General features: G+C 37.0%; 1 protein-coding gene across 1 annotated transcript in view; it reads right to left on the bottom strand.

The window, feature by feature from the left end:
• LOC110025141 overlaps nucleotides 1-16,768 on the bottom strand; it is a 46,476-nt gene that overhangs the window by 28,559 nt on the left and 1,149 nt on the right. The window contains exons 2-14 of the mRNA XM_020725430.1: nucleotides 16,311-16,764; nucleotides 16,111-16,182; nucleotides 15,808-16,012; nucleotides 15,592-15,688; nucleotides 14,503-14,598; nucleotides 14,323-14,404; nucleotides 14,170-14,229; nucleotides 13,806-13,858; nucleotides 13,540-13,706; nucleotides 5,803-6,013; nucleotides 5,068-5,125; nucleotides 4,889-4,945; nucleotides 1,458-1,694 (exon numbers count right to left, since the gene is read on the bottom strand). Coding sequence (XP_020581089.1) covers nucleotides 1,458-1,694; nucleotides 4,889-4,945; nucleotides 5,068-5,125; nucleotides 5,803-6,013; nucleotides 13,540-13,706; nucleotides 13,806-13,858; nucleotides 14,170-14,229; nucleotides 14,323-14,404; nucleotides 14,503-14,598; nucleotides 15,592-15,688; nucleotides 15,808-16,012; nucleotides 16,111-16,182; nucleotides 16,311-16,764 — 1,849 coding nt within the window. The remainder of the gene's footprint in view (nucleotides 1-1,457; nucleotides 1,695-4,888; nucleotides 4,946-5,067; nucleotides 5,126-5,802; nucleotides 6,014-13,539; nucleotides 13,707-13,805; nucleotides 13,859-14,169; nucleotides 14,230-14,322; nucleotides 14,405-14,502; nucleotides 14,599-15,591; nucleotides 15,689-15,807; nucleotides 16,013-16,110; nucleotides 16,183-16,310; nucleotides 16,765-16,768) is intronic.

Here is a 16,768-nt window from a genome sequence, read left to right as displayed (position 1 = left end):
AACCTTGAATTCTTGAAGACTAGAACCATTGATCATTATCGAGAGTTTTCTCAAATGACTCCCGTCATTTGGGATGTAATTAACTATAGGGGCTTGCCTCTATAGGGAACTTGGAACCCAGGTAAAATAAACCCTATTTAATCTTTGTATTAAATAGGGGAATTTGTCGGTCATATATAAAAGGTTCGCAGACCAAACGGATGTCACAAATCTCTTAGTTTGCAGGATTGGGTCTATCGCTGAGGTCTACACTTATCTCTCGGGAAGGTGTAGTATTTGCGGTATCAGGCACGATTTTGCAAACTATCAGACTAATGAGATCCATTTGGTCTCATTTTTTCAAAAATTAAAACATACTACTTTCAAAACCCAAACTATATATCTTTTATATTTAAATTAAATCTCAAAAATTATTTTCATATATCATATTTTTCAAATAAATCTAAATCAATCAAATCGAAAAAAAAAGTTGACCGACAAACATGAACACCACTCATATGCTTCAAATCATAATGGCATATCAGAATAATTTTAATAAGCAAGAACAATCTTCATGGTCTCTAAAAGTGAAAAACCAGAGGTATACTAAAATTATATATCAAATTAAAAAAAATTGTCCATCAAATTTAAATGGCCGGTATATCTTACAAGCACTTTTTTTCATGAACTTTAAGCAAAGAAAGATTTAATTGTCTCCCATCAAGTTCTCTCTCATTTTTTATCATATTTTGGAGCAACTAAAACTGCCTCTTTTTGTTAAATATAAACATATTGTTCCTAAGGATGGCCATGATATCCCTGTTCAACTATTTCTTTATCAACAAATCAAAGGACTTGCACTCTGCTTTTCAACCTTCACCTATTTGTGCCAATTTAAAATTAGATGATAAATCAGCCAAAATTTTACAGACCAAAGATGTATCAAGTTTAAGGGTTATTATATAGGAGACAAAAAAGAACAACAAACTGGACAGAAGCAATTGAAAAAATGAAAGCATTGAGTGAAGTGAGTATGCTCTAGATCATGTAGCAGTGAGTTTTCAACCACAGATACAATACAATATCTACTAAATATATGAGCAAGCACGCAAGCTATTGGGCACACTGGAAGACATTTATTTTGCATTTGTGCTTGTATAATTTTTAAAGGATGTAAAGCATATAGATCTTTCTAAGAGTGGGGTAAGATACAAAGTTATCGTGCCTCAATGGTCATAGTGTAATGGAGAAGCCTAACATGTTCTTTGGAACAGAAGCGTCAGACAAAATTTCTAATGAATCCAAGTAAAATGAGCAAAATCAAAAATGAATTTCTAGTAACAAATGCGATAAAATAAAAATTATAAATTGAGGCAAAAAAATTGTTCAAAATGTGATAAAAAAATTGCCTTAATTTATAATTAATTAAGATAACGAATACATAGTAGAATATTTCATATGAAACATCTAGCACTTACACGGAATAAAGAAATTGCTTGAGATAGTAATACTTTACTATCAGTAGAATCACTTTTGTCACCAAGAAGTCTCCATCTTACATCAGCAGCAGCATCAATGTTTAAACCCTTTTCATCAAGCTTTTTTTTAATTATGTTTGCATCAAGGACCTCTGCTCCTTGTCGAAGCAGATCGTGTAAAACAGCATGAATCCTACTGCAATCTGGGCGACAGAACCACTCCCCTTTAGGTAATACCTATATCACAGAAGTTTTGTGAATCATGTTTTCATTAGTAGCTTGAGCAAAGTCCAACAAGCTAGGCTCAATAGCCCTTGCCAAAAAAAAAAAAAAAAAAAAAAAAAAATTGCAGGTTGTTTTGTTCTCCAATATTTTTCACTTCAACGGTAATTTAATGTATCTAGGGTTTATATTATCTCTTAGGGATTGAGGTCTCCTATAGGTGCAAATCAGCATGTTTGTTACATCTCAGTTGCGGTGCCTAAGAACACCATCAAGAATTTCAAATACACTATGAATTGAAAGTGGTCAAATTGGTTTTGTATTTGGGATATAGTTGAGGAATGAATCGTAAGCATGAGCAAGATCTTAGGGAGTGAGCTCAAATATATTGATCACTCATCAGCGCAGAGTGACTTCTGTGGGTTTGGACATCAATCTCAAAATTGATGCAAGTCAGGCTCAAACTGAAATTTGGTTAATCTAATTGAAATTTTTCAAGCATTAAATTTAGAATTTGAGTTAACATTGAGTAAACTGGACTTAGGTTTGATTTGAGTAAAGCATGCTTAATGAGATTTACTATGGACATTGACAGAATATGGGTCAAATTAAGGCTCTGTTTGGCGTAGCTGCAACTTCTCAACTTTTCAGCTGCAACTGTGCTGCCCTAAGGAGCTGCTGCGGGAAAGCTGCTGTGAAGAATCTGGCTGTCTGTTTGGTGCAGCTGTGTGAAAACAGCTGTGTGTCAGCTGTTACTGGAAGATGACCATGTTACTTCTGTTTGGTAAAACTGTTTAAAAATGAACTGTGATTGTGATATTTTTTATACTTCTGAAGCAGAATCAAAGAGGTGTGATAGCTTGTGGCCTAAAACAATAGCTCTGTATTACATTAACAATCATAAATTTATATGATATATTATTAACTATTTGTGGGGGAGAAGCATAAATTAATTTTTTATGTATCTTTTTTTTTCTTAGAATTCCAACTATCTATTAGCTTTGTTATTGGAAATCAAAATAAAATTCAAACTATCTGTAGCATTTTTAAATACAATAAATTTAATTTCAAGTAAAAAAAATGAAAATTAAATTTATACATTTATTTGAAAAAAAATAATTTTCATCTACTTTAAACTGCACTAAGAAAAAGTGCTTGAAAAATAATTTTAGAAGTTTAAACCTTGGAAAGCAACTCTATCAGAGCAAGTAGTGCATCCTTTTATGGTAGAATTGCAAAAGAAATCACAATTGAAACTGAATTTTCCTATATATATTTGCTTATATTATTTTCTTCAAGAGAATCTCTCATAAAAAATGCTTAAGTGCACTCAAATCCTCATCTATGTACATCTGGAGAAGGTGACGCTTGATGCTTATGGATTGCAGAGTAGTAAATGTGGATGGCTTGGACATCAGGCGAAGTGGGGAAGAAAACAGAGTAGGAGAGTTGTATCGTGAGGGTTCGGTCTCCTAGGTGATGGTTTTGGGTGAAAATGTGAGAGGAGATAGGACATAGAAGGGGGGTGAAGCAGATTACCCTGGAAGAAGATGAGGCTTCACGCGACAGTGGAAGATGAGTCTCCTTTGGCGACGGTGGAAGAAGTAGCACATCGCGAGATGATCGGGAGCAGTGAACGGGCGGGGACGAGAGACGAGATGCTGGGGCGGGGCGAAAGGAGAAATAGTAGATCGATAACGCGGACCGCAGGTCAATCCCGCGGCCCGGCTTTCCATCTAATTTGCGGCAGGCGGCCGCGAACGCTACATTCAAACAGAAAAAAAAAAATTGCGGTTTGGGGCCGCACCACACGAAAAAAGCAGCCCCAAATGAGCCCTGTATTATGCTCACTAGAACAGGTAATTGTTAGGCCCAATTGACTCTACAAGTTCTAGGGTTTTCAGGTCAAACATGAATAATATCAAGACATCTTTTATATTGATTTATTTATTTGGGTTGATCTACGTGATATTTGACTAGCTCAAATTTAAGCTAGGTACACCCCCCAAGTTTATTTGAGTTTGATCAACTTAATAGAAACTAAAAGATAAAGGAACCAAAATGGTCACCCAATTTTTTGCAAGGGGTCGTCATATTCAAAGATTATGTAAAAGGCCAGATTTGGCCCAAAAACACTTCAAACAAGGACAAAAATAACTTTTTCATCTAAACAAACATTATTTGAACGTAACAGTGATAAAAATGTGGCAACACTACAAAAATATATTTCCTTCTTCAATTTTTGGTATAATTTAATTTTATACCTAACATGTTTATAACAGTGAATTTAATGTACAACAAGCGTGGATCAAGATCATTTAGGTTGTAATTGACTTTTTATAATAAATAATTTTATTTGATATTTTTGTTATCATGATTCCATTGCAACAAAAAAAAAAAAAGTCCAGTTCAATCTGCACAATCTCAATCTACTATAGTTGTACATGAAGTTAGTTGTTATACTTGAAAAGTAAGATCAACACGAAATTGAATTCTGAAAATTTTTAAGAATGACATAGTTTGTTTACAAAATATCCTCATTTTAAATACTATTAACTGCAACCTCAATTAATTTAAATGACAAGAAGTCAAGACTAGTCCCTGTTTAAACAGTTTAGAGACTAGATCAGGTCTTTTACATACTTTGGAACCGAAATAACCCATTCAAATAATCAAATCAGGCCGAACTTGCTAGAAGTATTGAAAATTTCAGTTGCTTTAGATTGAATTGGTTGAAATAATGCCACAAGCCTCTACCGTCAAGAAAATTTGATCTGCCTAACTACCACCTAGCTAAGTTTTGTACTTGAGTTGGGCTGGCTTAGCTTATCTGTTATTTAGGCTAAGTTAAAACTAAGGCAAATTTAGGGTGGGCTTCACATGACTATACAAACCAAGTAGCCCAGCATTACCTTAGTTAATAAGTGATCCAGGTCCCTTAGGGTTATCGGGTTTGTGAAAAGTGGAGTTGCCCTACCTTAAGGGAATCATTCTATATTCTATCTAGTTCCCAAGCGTATATTGGATTAATGAGCAACTCATTGAGTCTAGGCGGAGAGATTGGGAAAGGTTGATTTAGTCAAAATTGAGGTAAATCAGGTTAGCCCTATGATGGGTCCAGTGCCCTACCTTGACCATTTTAGGGGTCAATACAGACAATTACAACATAAGATAAAGGGCAGAATAACAAGCAGATAAGAGATGGCCACCTGGAGATCAGCCATGCCATGATCCTTCAGACAGCCAACGTGATACTCAATCTCACACTGCGCAAAAGTTCGACAATGTTAAAAACCAGTAAAAGACATTGCAACAAACACATATTACAAACAATAGCAGGAAACTGCAAAAAAAACTGCGCAAAAGTTCAACCACGTAAAAGACATACCTGGTCGCAAATAATAACAGTACGCCGATCAAATCCAAATCTACTAAAATCATGCTGTCTGGAAAAGTTCAAATTAATAAGTATAAGATTCATCATAAGTTCCAGTAGGAAAAACACAAAGAAATCAATAAGAGACGACAATTAAACTCAAAGTTTTCTCACAAGTTAATACATACATGTCAATGTTTAACACAAACATGATGAAAAAATCAGCACTTTTTTTTCTTTTTTACAATCGTGGCACTTAATGCTTATGTCTTTACGTATCTCAAACCTAAACTTTCATTTTTACATACACAAGACTTTGGTGCTTTAAATCTGTGCATGAAAATGTGTATTTAATTTTTAAAATATGGTATCAGTGCTATTTTTTATGTGATATTAAAAATTTGAGTGCTGAGTGTGTAAATATGAAAGTTTAGGAGTGAGATATGTAAATATTTAAGAATTGTGTGCCATTTATATAAATGCCCCAATTTTTTTTTAAAGGCGGTGTATAAAATTCATCACATAAAACCGGATGCACTCAAAAAATACTGGAGTGAAATTTTCGATAACAAAAAGGTTCAAATTCTAACTAAACCAGAGATGGGATCCAATATCATTCTGCTTTCATGAACTCCGAAAGCAATATTTGACAACCAGGATATCGGAGTTAAGAAAATACTCACATTTATAAAACACTAAATACAGAACCCATGAACATCAATCAAGTGCAAGGGTATAAATGATAACCTGCACAATGCGCATACGCCAGCATCATTTTCTGTTGTAGGGGCAATACAGATGCTTCTCTTAATTATCTGCTCTACAGGATCAACTCCGGCAACCCGTCCTGCAGCAATGGTATTGTCATTCTTTGCCAAACACTTGTCTTTTTGCTGTAAATTTTGGCAATACTGGCAGAACCAATCTCCAATAGGAATGCTTGACAACCCTATGCATTCTGCACAAATATCATACATGATCTCATAAGTACGCTGGAGTCGATGCAAGTTTTACATTTAAAAATTTAAAAATGATGTAAATAGTGAGGTGATCAGTTATTAACATTTCAGGAGATGCAAGTGATTAATCTAGCTTCTTAACCACTAAAAAGTTGAATTCTGTTAGGAGAAAAATAAAAAAATCCATTTGGGCAAGAAAACAAAATATTATAGATGCTTAGACTAGCAAAAAACCAAGTTAAACATAAAACAAGTTGGCATTTTTAAGATGCCATATTCAGCATAATAGAAGCTTATAATCTTAATTAAAAACTCAAACTAAGATTGCAATTTAAAGGAACATTAAGGGTCTGTTTGGGGTAGTGTTGACCTCACTTTTGGTTGAGGTTTAATTTTTTCTCTTTAGTAGCCTAAGGTCTAGCCATAGGATTTTTCCTGTTGTCTATTCCTAGAAAACTAGAAAGGGAACCCTCACCTTTAAAAATTCTAAACTCCTCTTTGCTCAACTTGAGGTTCTCCATATTGGTCCTAACCTCTAGCACTTAGTAGATGGGGTCAATATAGAGTAGCTCGAGACGAGTTCCCATAGGACTGCTTGACCTTAGGGTTGAGCCCGGATATTGGTCTGGAGTTGTTCACTCACTGTTACTCACTTTCACCCCCATTCATTCATAACCCCAAACCTAAACTCGTTGACTATCATTCCCCGATCATTTAGGAGACTCATGTAAATGGTCTTCTAGACCCTCTAGCCCTAGATTGGGGTTCAGCTAGCACCAGTACATAGAGGATCCAGATGGATATTCCATTGGTCCATGGCTCAAATCAGGATGGTTAGCACCTCAACTCCACCAATTACCCAATTTAGCCTTTTGCCCCCGAAACCAATTTAGACTATTCAATTGACCTCCATTTGATCCCAATTTGCCTCAATTTGAATCCTAAACTCTTTATAACAATCCTACACATTAAATTGAACCTTTAATTGGCCCTGATCAAGCCTCATTTTCACTCAATTTCAACTCACATTCAAAATTCCCAAATTTGCCCCAAATTGGCTATTTCCCCAAATTTCACCAAATTGAATGTCTAAACCCCAAAATTGACATCCAATTGATATTGAGAACTCTTTATAACATTCCCCTAGACCACTTTGAACCATCAATTTGGACCTAACACAACCATAGCCTAACCTCGACCCAAGTCTAGCCCAACACCACCAAATTGGCTAAATGCCCAAAATCCACCAAGTTGAATCTCCCGGTCAACTCGAAATCACTTCAAATCTTTTCTAAACATCTTATGACAACCATCTACACCATCCTGATTAATTGAGCTCGAACAAAAATTTTCACAGAAATCGGATCGCGACGTGTTTTTGACCTAATCGTCGGCGAGGTTGCCTAAACGACTTCGGATGGCGAAACGGACCGCGCCCACACCGGATGGACGTCCGAAACGTCGATTTTACCTAGGGGAGACGTTTGTTTCACTGCGACGATGCGCTTGGGAGGGAATGAATAAAATAAGTATAATATTATTATTATTATTATTATTATTAGTACTATTATTATTATTGTCATTACTATTTTATATCTAATATATTCCCCCTCTCCCTAATTCTTCAGAGACCCGCAGGCCTTATGCCCTAATCTGTTTCGTTCGCCTGGCTCATCTCTCGCCCGTCCCGTTAGGCTCCTGCGCTCTTGCTCGTCCCGCTCGCACGCCCGATCGTGGCACAACCCCTCCATCCTTTATCTCTGTCGCAAATCCTATCCTCTGCGAGATCTTCCCGCCTGCCTCCCTCGAGCCGCCTGTATGGAGTGTCTACTCCGCTCGTTTCCTCGAGCTGTCTACGATCATCTCCTCTCTTCCTTCTCCCGTCTATATAAGACTTCGAGCATTTTAAAGCAGAGAAAAAGAAAAAAAAATTTGAGGGGGAGGAAAAACTCGGCAAAAATTCTTTCTCACCTTTTTCTTTAGTTCTTCATGCTCGGGTTGACTTCCTCTTGCTGTTGGAGAGGAGTTCGAGCTAGGAAGTGTTTCTCTGAGGTTTTTTAGTTTGGTTCTACATTAAAGAGGTACTTCTCCCCCTCCTCTGTGCCTTTCTTTCTCTCGATTTTGCTCGGCCAGGGCTGCTGGGAATAGTATTTTTGGGCGGGTATGGCATGCTAGTCCAATGTGATCTGTGTATTTTGTGATATTCACCATTCAAGCATATGAAAGTAGGATTTTTTAACATGTTCTAGGAGTTAGTCCTGATTATTTTCTAGAATCAATGAAAATACAGCATGCTGTTGGCTGCCTTCTTTTTGCTTGAAATACATGGAAGTGTCATGGTGGTAGCTTTGAAATGAGATTTGCTCCTCTGAAAATGCATGTTGGAATGAAGTATCAAAGCTCTTTATTACTATTACTCCCGTTTAAAATGAGTCTTGGAGATCTCGCTTTGCTTTTCATATATATATGAGACTCGGTTTTGGTTCCCTGCGGCTTTTCCTTGCTCGAAATACATGCTATGAGAAAATTTCTTTAATTTGGAAAGCCCTGTAACTTGTTTTAATGACTTGGTTTAGCTCCTCGTGAGGCACCCTTTCTGCTCAGATATCTGTTGGGAATTGTTTCATGCTTGGAATAGGTATTTTGGTGACCCGGACTTGTTCTTTATACCGTTATTCCTGTTTGAATCTTGTTTGAAATGAGTATTGGCTTCACATCTTGAGTTTTAAAGGCATGCGGGTTTTTTTTTCTTTGGCCTTTGGATGGCTCAGTTTTGCCTTGGAATGGCTGGAGCTTAATTACTATTTGAGGCTTGGGCCTTAATTTTTATTGGAGCTCTATTTTGGCCTTGAATGGCTTGGTTTTAGCTTCTCGTGGGGCTCGACTTTGCCTGTTGAGGTTCTCGGTTTTACCCCTGGGTTGCTCGGTTCCTGCCCACCTATTGAATTCATTTTTGTATGAAATTGGAGTGTCATTGGCTGCCCCTAGTTAAATATATGTGCAGGTTCATCCCCAAATAATTTAAAGCTGGTTCGGGGCTCGGCTTTGTTGGTTTTGGCCCTTGCCCAAGAACTAGTCCGGTGTGGAGTTTGATCCTGTCTGCTTTTGCCCTTACCCAAGGGCTTGTCGAGGGAGCATAATAGCAGTTGTTAGTGGTGCTCTTTTTCTGTTGGTTACCTGGGCCTTGGGCCTTAGTTGTTGGTCCTTTCGGTTGCCTCAGCCGTGAACCTTAACAGCTCCCCCTTTCGTTTTGGTTGCCTTGGTCGTAAGCCTTAACAGTTGATCCCTCTCTTTGTTCCCTCTCTTTGTTGCTTTGGCCGAGAGCCTTAGCAGCTGTTTGTCGACCCTGGCCGCAAGCACCTCCTATGTGGTTTTAGCTATGTGGTTTTAGCTGGATGATTTCATGTTTATTTGATATAAGGAGCTTTTGATTAAGCCTGGAATTGATTTTTTTTTTTAATTTTGGCATGATGTTGGAAGTGTGAATGGCTATCGTCCTTGTGTTACTTTCCTTTTGATCGAGTTGCGAAATTTGAAAGACTGAAATTTAATTTTGGAAGAGCATAGGGTTGATCTAAATTGATATCATAAAGGATGTTTCGGAAGTTTGACATTGAAGTTGTGATATCGTTAGAGTGCAGGCTCGGGTGTGTGAGAATATGTAGTTAGTGGTGAAGCCATGTATACAGTTGTCATATTAACTTGGGCTCATTTTGATTTGCTTGAGACAAGATTGGAAAGAGATACCCTCCTTGGGTTAATCCACTTATAAAAAAATGAGAAAGTGATATCCTTTCGGATTAATTCAAGGATCTTAGGGTCTCCTTTTTTAAGTCTTTTCGTCATGAGTTCTGAGAGCCGATTCATCCTCCGTCTTTTCGATATTTTAAGTGGATCAGTTCCTCCTCTTTTTCATCCCCATTTTTATTTTTTTTCTTTCTTCTTGATTCGGTTTTCAGTGTTTATGTCTGATACATAAGTGCACACGTATAGCCTTTTGCTAATTGTGAAACCATCAAAGAAGGTCGCAAGTATGTCGATTTTGTTTTGGTGCTTAGGGCGATGATGACAAAGGCACGCCGGTAGTAGAGCAGAATGATATCTCATCCGACAACACTAGGACTCAATTCTGAGACCTGATGAACTGTGGGATGAAAGTATCATTCACCAACATAAGACTAGAGGGGGACCTATACCTTCTTAGGTTGTTGGTTGTCATATGTCCGACGGTGTAATCGACTCGTCGACAACTATTCTTTTCTTAAAACTGATAAGAACAGATACAATGTTTAATAAAATATTTTCACTACAAAAATTGATACAATTTTCCTTCTGTATGGCTGAAATTTATATGCATGCCAAAAATAATAAATTTTAAATATATATCACAACTTGGTTGTCCACCTGTTGATTACTAGTTCTGGGTTAATGAGTGTCCTCCTAAGTTAGGTTCAGTAGGACATCCTTCTAGTGGAGTGTCGGGTTTTATACATCCCGGTGACCGAGTAGACTTCGACGACCCTCGAGTACAAATATATACATAATTGAGCCTAGCCCCGACCCGAGTGCTTGCGGTCCCCTCTTTTCGGACATTTTCATATGTTTTATTAGAATTTTTTGATAAAACACCCGTAGTCTTTTCTCCGGGATTTTCCCGAAGTTTTGACAGTTTTATTTAAATTATTACCCGTCGATTTTCTTAAGTTTTCTGTCATTTATTATTTGTTGATTTTCCTCGAGTTTTCCAGGTGACGTTTCCTTTGTTGTTCACTTTTGCCTATACAATATTGCCTATACAAATATGATAGCTCGTTCCTTAAATTCTATTACTCTACTCATAACTGCTACATCAATTACACTTAAAGGAGCAGCGGACCTCTGAGGTATACAGGTTTGTCTTACATTTGCAGAACTTTATTTTACAGCACACTTTATTATTTCTTGTCTACTGTATATTCTACTGTTTTCCTTTGTTATACATGCTACTGCCTCTTTTGCACACTATGCCTTATAATAGGCAGACAGTAGTTTGTTTTATAGGAGGTACCCGGCAGCAGACCGTTGACTCAACTATTGCATGTACACTTAAAATTAACAATCAAACTCGAAAGTGCTACGATGATGAGCTTGGAGCTAGCGTTGTGGGCTGCACGGCCATCTTCAACAGCAGACACGTCTACACCAGCTAAGCTACTCCTTAGAAATTAAAACAACAATTCATATAATTTCGAGGTTGTCCGCCTAGTGCAACATAAATCCTCAACCTTTCTTTAGACATTTATATAAATCTGTTGTACAATATAAGTCCTAACCTGTGTTACGATTCCGAGGTTGTCGTCCGTCACGACCTAAATCCTCACACCTTTCAGGCTATTTGTGTGATCATTTCGCACGAATGTGAGCTCTAATTAATAAAATTGGCAGGTTGAAACACTTAAATAATTTCTCCCTGAAACTGAAGTTAAACCACAGGGTAGACTGGAAAGTCACTGAAGTTCTGCTTCAGATCTGTGGCATCCCTTAGTTCTTACTCCTTTGGACTCTACAACAAAATGTTCCAAATTTGAGGCATTCTCGTTTCACACTTCTTTGTTTAATTTCGTCGAAAAGTCTTATCCTTTGACCCCTTTGAAGATAATATTTTCTGACTTTTATCGAGAGTTTTTTTAGGTGACTCCGGTTATTTAAAATGTAATTAACTATAGGGGTTTGCCCTTATAGGAAGCTTTTCCGAACACAGCTTAATATAAACCTTATTTAATTCTTCATATTAAATAGGAAAAATTATCGGCAAATAAAACGGTTTCGCAGACCAAACGAAAGTCATATATTTCTTACTTTATTTGATCGAGTCTCACCCTCACGGCTTGTGTTTATCCTTCGGGATAGATACAGGGTTTGAAGTACAATGCTCTTTCATTTAAACTGTGAAAAATATAATGTCAGTTTTATTTCATATTTTTCTAAACTATATATATATATGTAAATCAAAATGTCCTTCAGGAGCGGTCGACGAGATTTCTATTCCGGTGACCGACAGCATCCAACGGGCTACTCCAACCAAAATAGTGTCAACAGGTAGCTGTAGATTATTTATAATCTGCAGATTATCAGGATAAGCTGATTTATCGTTTGGGACAACTTATTCAGAATAGCTTACTAGCAGTTGTTCTCAGATAAATGATCATTCTGTCTCTGTTTAATAAACTTATTTGTAACGGAACTGTGTGGGAAAAAAAATAGATAAAACAGAAACCTCAAATTATTACAGATCAGTTTTAAAAAATAAAATATAGTGCTCACTATTTCGTGAGTATCAAAAGAAATAAAATAAGGAGAAATACAATTACAAAATTACAACTAAAAGTAAAAGTAAAAATATTAAAATGTTCAATTTAAAACTCTGGCGTCGTCTGTCCTCAACGGCACTATCCTCCTGGGAAATCATCATACCACAATCATTGTTGGCAGGGGAGTACGTCGGAATGTCTGCCTGGACACCTCAACATGAGGCACAAACGAAAGGCACAAGCATATACACCTTTAACATAAGCCACAAGCATGGACAACTTCCAAAGCACTAAATAACAATAGAACTAGGTGTCACAACCGTGATTATAACATTATTGTGGAAGCAACTCTTTGATAAAACACATTTAATTAATTGCATTTTCCACATTTTAACTGCATTATCTACACAGTTGCCACAAATGAAAAGGATCACTGCCACAATCGATCGATCTACAATGGATCGTCTTCTCAAACAAAAATATACCAATGTATCGTCTCTAAAGAATGCTAAGCATAAAGTAAAACGAATATTCCCGAGTGAGAATTGCAAACCCACTAGAAAATCCCAGTAAAAAATTTCATAATTCACTTTGATATACGAATTTGATGCAAACAACACAAATTTCATATATTTCATGCAAACCCACTAGAAAATTGCACTGTAACTCCACCTTAGAAAAAAACAGCAGAGGAATCGCACTATTGTAACTCCACCTCGAAAAAAAACCCTCACATACCTCATATGAGTCGAAGGAAGGACGAAGGAGCAGCGAGGGTGAAGGAACAACATTGAGGAGTCGTGGTGTCAATCTCCGCGAGGGTGAAGAATTAGAAAGAAGATCAGAGAGGGCAATGGCGAGGGAGAGCAGAAAGGCACGGGAGGAATAGTTACCCGAACACGAGAAGGAGACGCGGGACGCGGGGTCGATCCCGCGTTCCCGATCTCGTGTCCCCGCTTATTAAGAAATTGGCGAACGACATTTCGAAGCGTCTCCAAAACGTTGGACGAACGCATTATTCAAACGATGAGGCGGCGTTTTGAACACCGCCACACCCCCAATAAGCTGCCCCGAATGGGCCCTAAATCAAAAGTTGAAAGGAAGATGCAAGATTCCAACAAGCCCGCATATAATTATTTTACATCAATTATACTGTGAAGGCAGCCATATTGGTGGTTGCTTCAAGCACTTAATTTGCCCTTCTGTAAGCATTTCACAGTAAACAACAAACATACCTTTATGGAAAGCCCTAGGACAGAGATCACAAAGTAGAAGATCCCCCCCATCTGCGCAAATGCTGCAGAGGTCATCATTTTCCGTAGCTGACAATTTACGGCCTTTAGACAGGGAAATTGACAGCTCATGAAGTGACACTCCATTGGAAGTATAGATATTATAGTAGCTGCAATAAATAAAAAATAAAGTGTAAATTTATTACTGATTGAGAATATACAACAACGGTCATTTCAAACAGATGCTGAGCTTTCAAATATTAACTTACGGCTTGTGACGCGATGCTTGGCCAGCATGAGCTTCAAACTGTGAAGGACTAACCTATTCGTAGAAGCAACAATTAAAACAAAAATAGCACCTTAGAAAATAAAAACTAGAAATCCTCCCCCCACCCAGCAGAATTTATGGATTTCAGCTTGCCTTTATTAAGAAACTTAAAAAGCACAAAAATAAAATCTTAGAACATTGCATAATGTTAAAGCCGACACTAGACATAAGAAGAATGAAGTGGTAAAAAATAACAAAATTTTTTAAAACTAAAAGCGAGACAAAATATAGCATTTTTCCACATTGAAAGTAATGATTTTCAATTGAGATCAGCTTAATGTGAGCTAAGTGAATAAAAGACTTACTACACTGTTGCAACAACTGCAGAATATTCCTGAATTTTTTATATGACCCTCAAGCAACCTCTGCAAAAACGAAAGAGCAGAATTTCTCAATATTAATATATCTCAAATATAGAATATCATTGAGCTGCTGCTAAAATAAAACCAACGTGACACCTTTCCACGAATATAGTATCCCACTTCGGTACCCTGGGGTAAAATGTCATCCATATAGGCCAGCTTGTGCAGTCCCGCGTCCCTTATAAAAAAAAATAGGAAAATTTATTAAAAAAATAAAAGCCAATAAGCAGTGAATTGCAGAGCAATAGATCTAAACAAAATAATAAAGATACCAACTTTTTGGTTGGTTTTCCGTAGCTAGGTTTTTTCTGGGAAGATAAGCTCTTAGGTGTGCCATCAGATGGAAATGGTACCAAAACTCTCCTAGGTAAACTTGAACAGAGAATCATCAAGAGGCAGGTAAGTGGCTTGTTTCAGGAGGAGGAGAAGTGAGGAATAATACGGTGTCATATGAAAAAAAATGGGCATTTACATGCATACCACCAATTATTATCCATTAGTATATCAAAAACCTAAATTTTAATTTTTTTAACTTTCATACCACCCAATCTTTTATATCACCAAAAAAATTCCACTATTTTAAGTTTTAAAAAGTAAAATACACTTTCTTGTGCATGGATAAGGTGGTATATACGTAAAAAGTAAGGTTTAAATGTCAGATAGGTAAATATATAAGAATTTAGTGGTATATGTGTAAATCCTCCCAAAAAAAAAAGAACATGCTTTGTTAAATAAGACTAGAAAATTTTTAGCCCTTAATCACAAAAAAATAAAGAGAAACACACACACATTCCACCTGAAACATAATTATTTATGGAAAAAACACCCAACTTATGAAGCTCAACCAACAAATCCATGCATTTGAACATGCCACAATCAACCATTAATAACTTAATGAAAGCTACAAAATATTAGCTAGGGATTGGGGTTTTGTCCTGCCGATCGGGATTTGGATGTTCATATTGCAAATAGAAGTGGTTGGGGTTAGTTTTAAAAAAAACACGTTTTGAGTACTATGCAAAAAATTGCCCTGAGAAAAATAGATGCGTTCTGCTTTAAAGTCAAGACTCAAGAGCTAATTAAACTAGGGCATTTACACATATGCCTCCAATTCTATGCATTTAAATTTCTGACATCCAAACTTTGCTTTTTTACAATTATACTACCAAAATCTTTCATATCACATCAAAAATACCATTATTTTAGCTTTTAAAAGGCAAAATGCACATTTTCATACATAGGTAAGGTGGTATATATGAAGAAATTGAAATTTAGGTGTTAGATATGTAAAAACATAAAAATTAAGTGGTGTGCATGTAAATCTTCCATTAAACTATTGTTTTCAACTAAAAGAAAACTACATACTTGGCAGAGCTAGCCGTCCCATGCGATGGGGTTGGAATTGCTTGTTGATGATTTGGTTCAAGACATGAATCACATAATAAATCAAAATTACCAATCCCTGCAGTATCAAAAAAGTCTGAAAATAAGCAAACATCCATAAAAAACTCGATAGAAAAATAGTGCCCACAGAGAGGGTCAAAAACAAAAGCAGAACTGGCAGGCTTTACTTGAACACACCTTGGCACTTTCGACAGAAATTAGGTCTCCTAGGAGGCAAGGGACCAATGGCTTTCTGAATTTCAGCTTCCAACATGTCCATAGAAGCACCAGTGCATGATTTCAACACTTCACGAAGGTTTTTGCCATTTTGCAAGAAGATGAAGTCTGAAGGATGATTTTTGGTGCTACCGGCATGAATCTCAAATAGATATACTGAAACAACCTAAAATTTCCAGCAAAAATGTTGAGGAACAATTTGGCCTTATCAGTCCAAGACACCAAAATCAATTAATGGAGAGGATGAATTAAAATAGCACTGACTCGTTTTCCCTGGCATGAGGTACACGAGCACACTACTCCATTTCCTCTTATTATACCCTGAAGCCCGACACTCTGCACAGTAGCTCAACACACAACAACCCCAATCAAGCTATAGTGATGCACAAGACCTAAAAGTGGAAATTCTTATGTGTGAATGGCAAAACAAATCGTTTCTGACGTAACATAAGATTACAGCATACCTTACCAGGGCATGCAGTGTACTTTACAGGCAATCCCTCGAGTAATCCAGTACCTAGCAGTTCTCTTACATTAGAAGGGAACTTCGTCAATGTTATCTTCTTTGACATCTTCAATGCCATCTTCTTCTTGGACGTTGAGCTTGGGCTCTCATTGAGAGCATCATCATCTCCTTTCGAATCCTCTGATTCAACAGAACGGACATTAGTAGGTGTATAACCATCTGCAACTGCAGTTTCTTCAATGGCAGCCGTCAGTAAAGATCTTATAAACCTCCTTGTTGGTGTCATTGTAGGTTTCTCCAATGGAGCAACACTATACATCTCATTATCATCATCCACGTCTGAAATTACAGTTACTGATACAGAACCCTCATGTTCGGCTTTGATGGACTCATCCAGCTTGTCGTACTCAAAATTTAGTCCATCGGAGTTGGTTATCGGGATTTCCACCAAACTCT

The sequence above is a fragment of the Phalaenopsis equestris genome, unplaced genomic scaffold, assembly GCF_001263595.1.
Source record: "Phalaenopsis equestris unplaced genomic scaffold, ASM126359v1 Scaffold000291, whole genome shotgun sequence".
NCBI lineage: Eukaryota > Viridiplantae > Streptophyta > Magnoliopsida > Asparagales > Orchidaceae > Phalaenopsis > Phalaenopsis equestris.
This window is presented reverse-complemented; position numbering and strand designations above follow the sequence as displayed.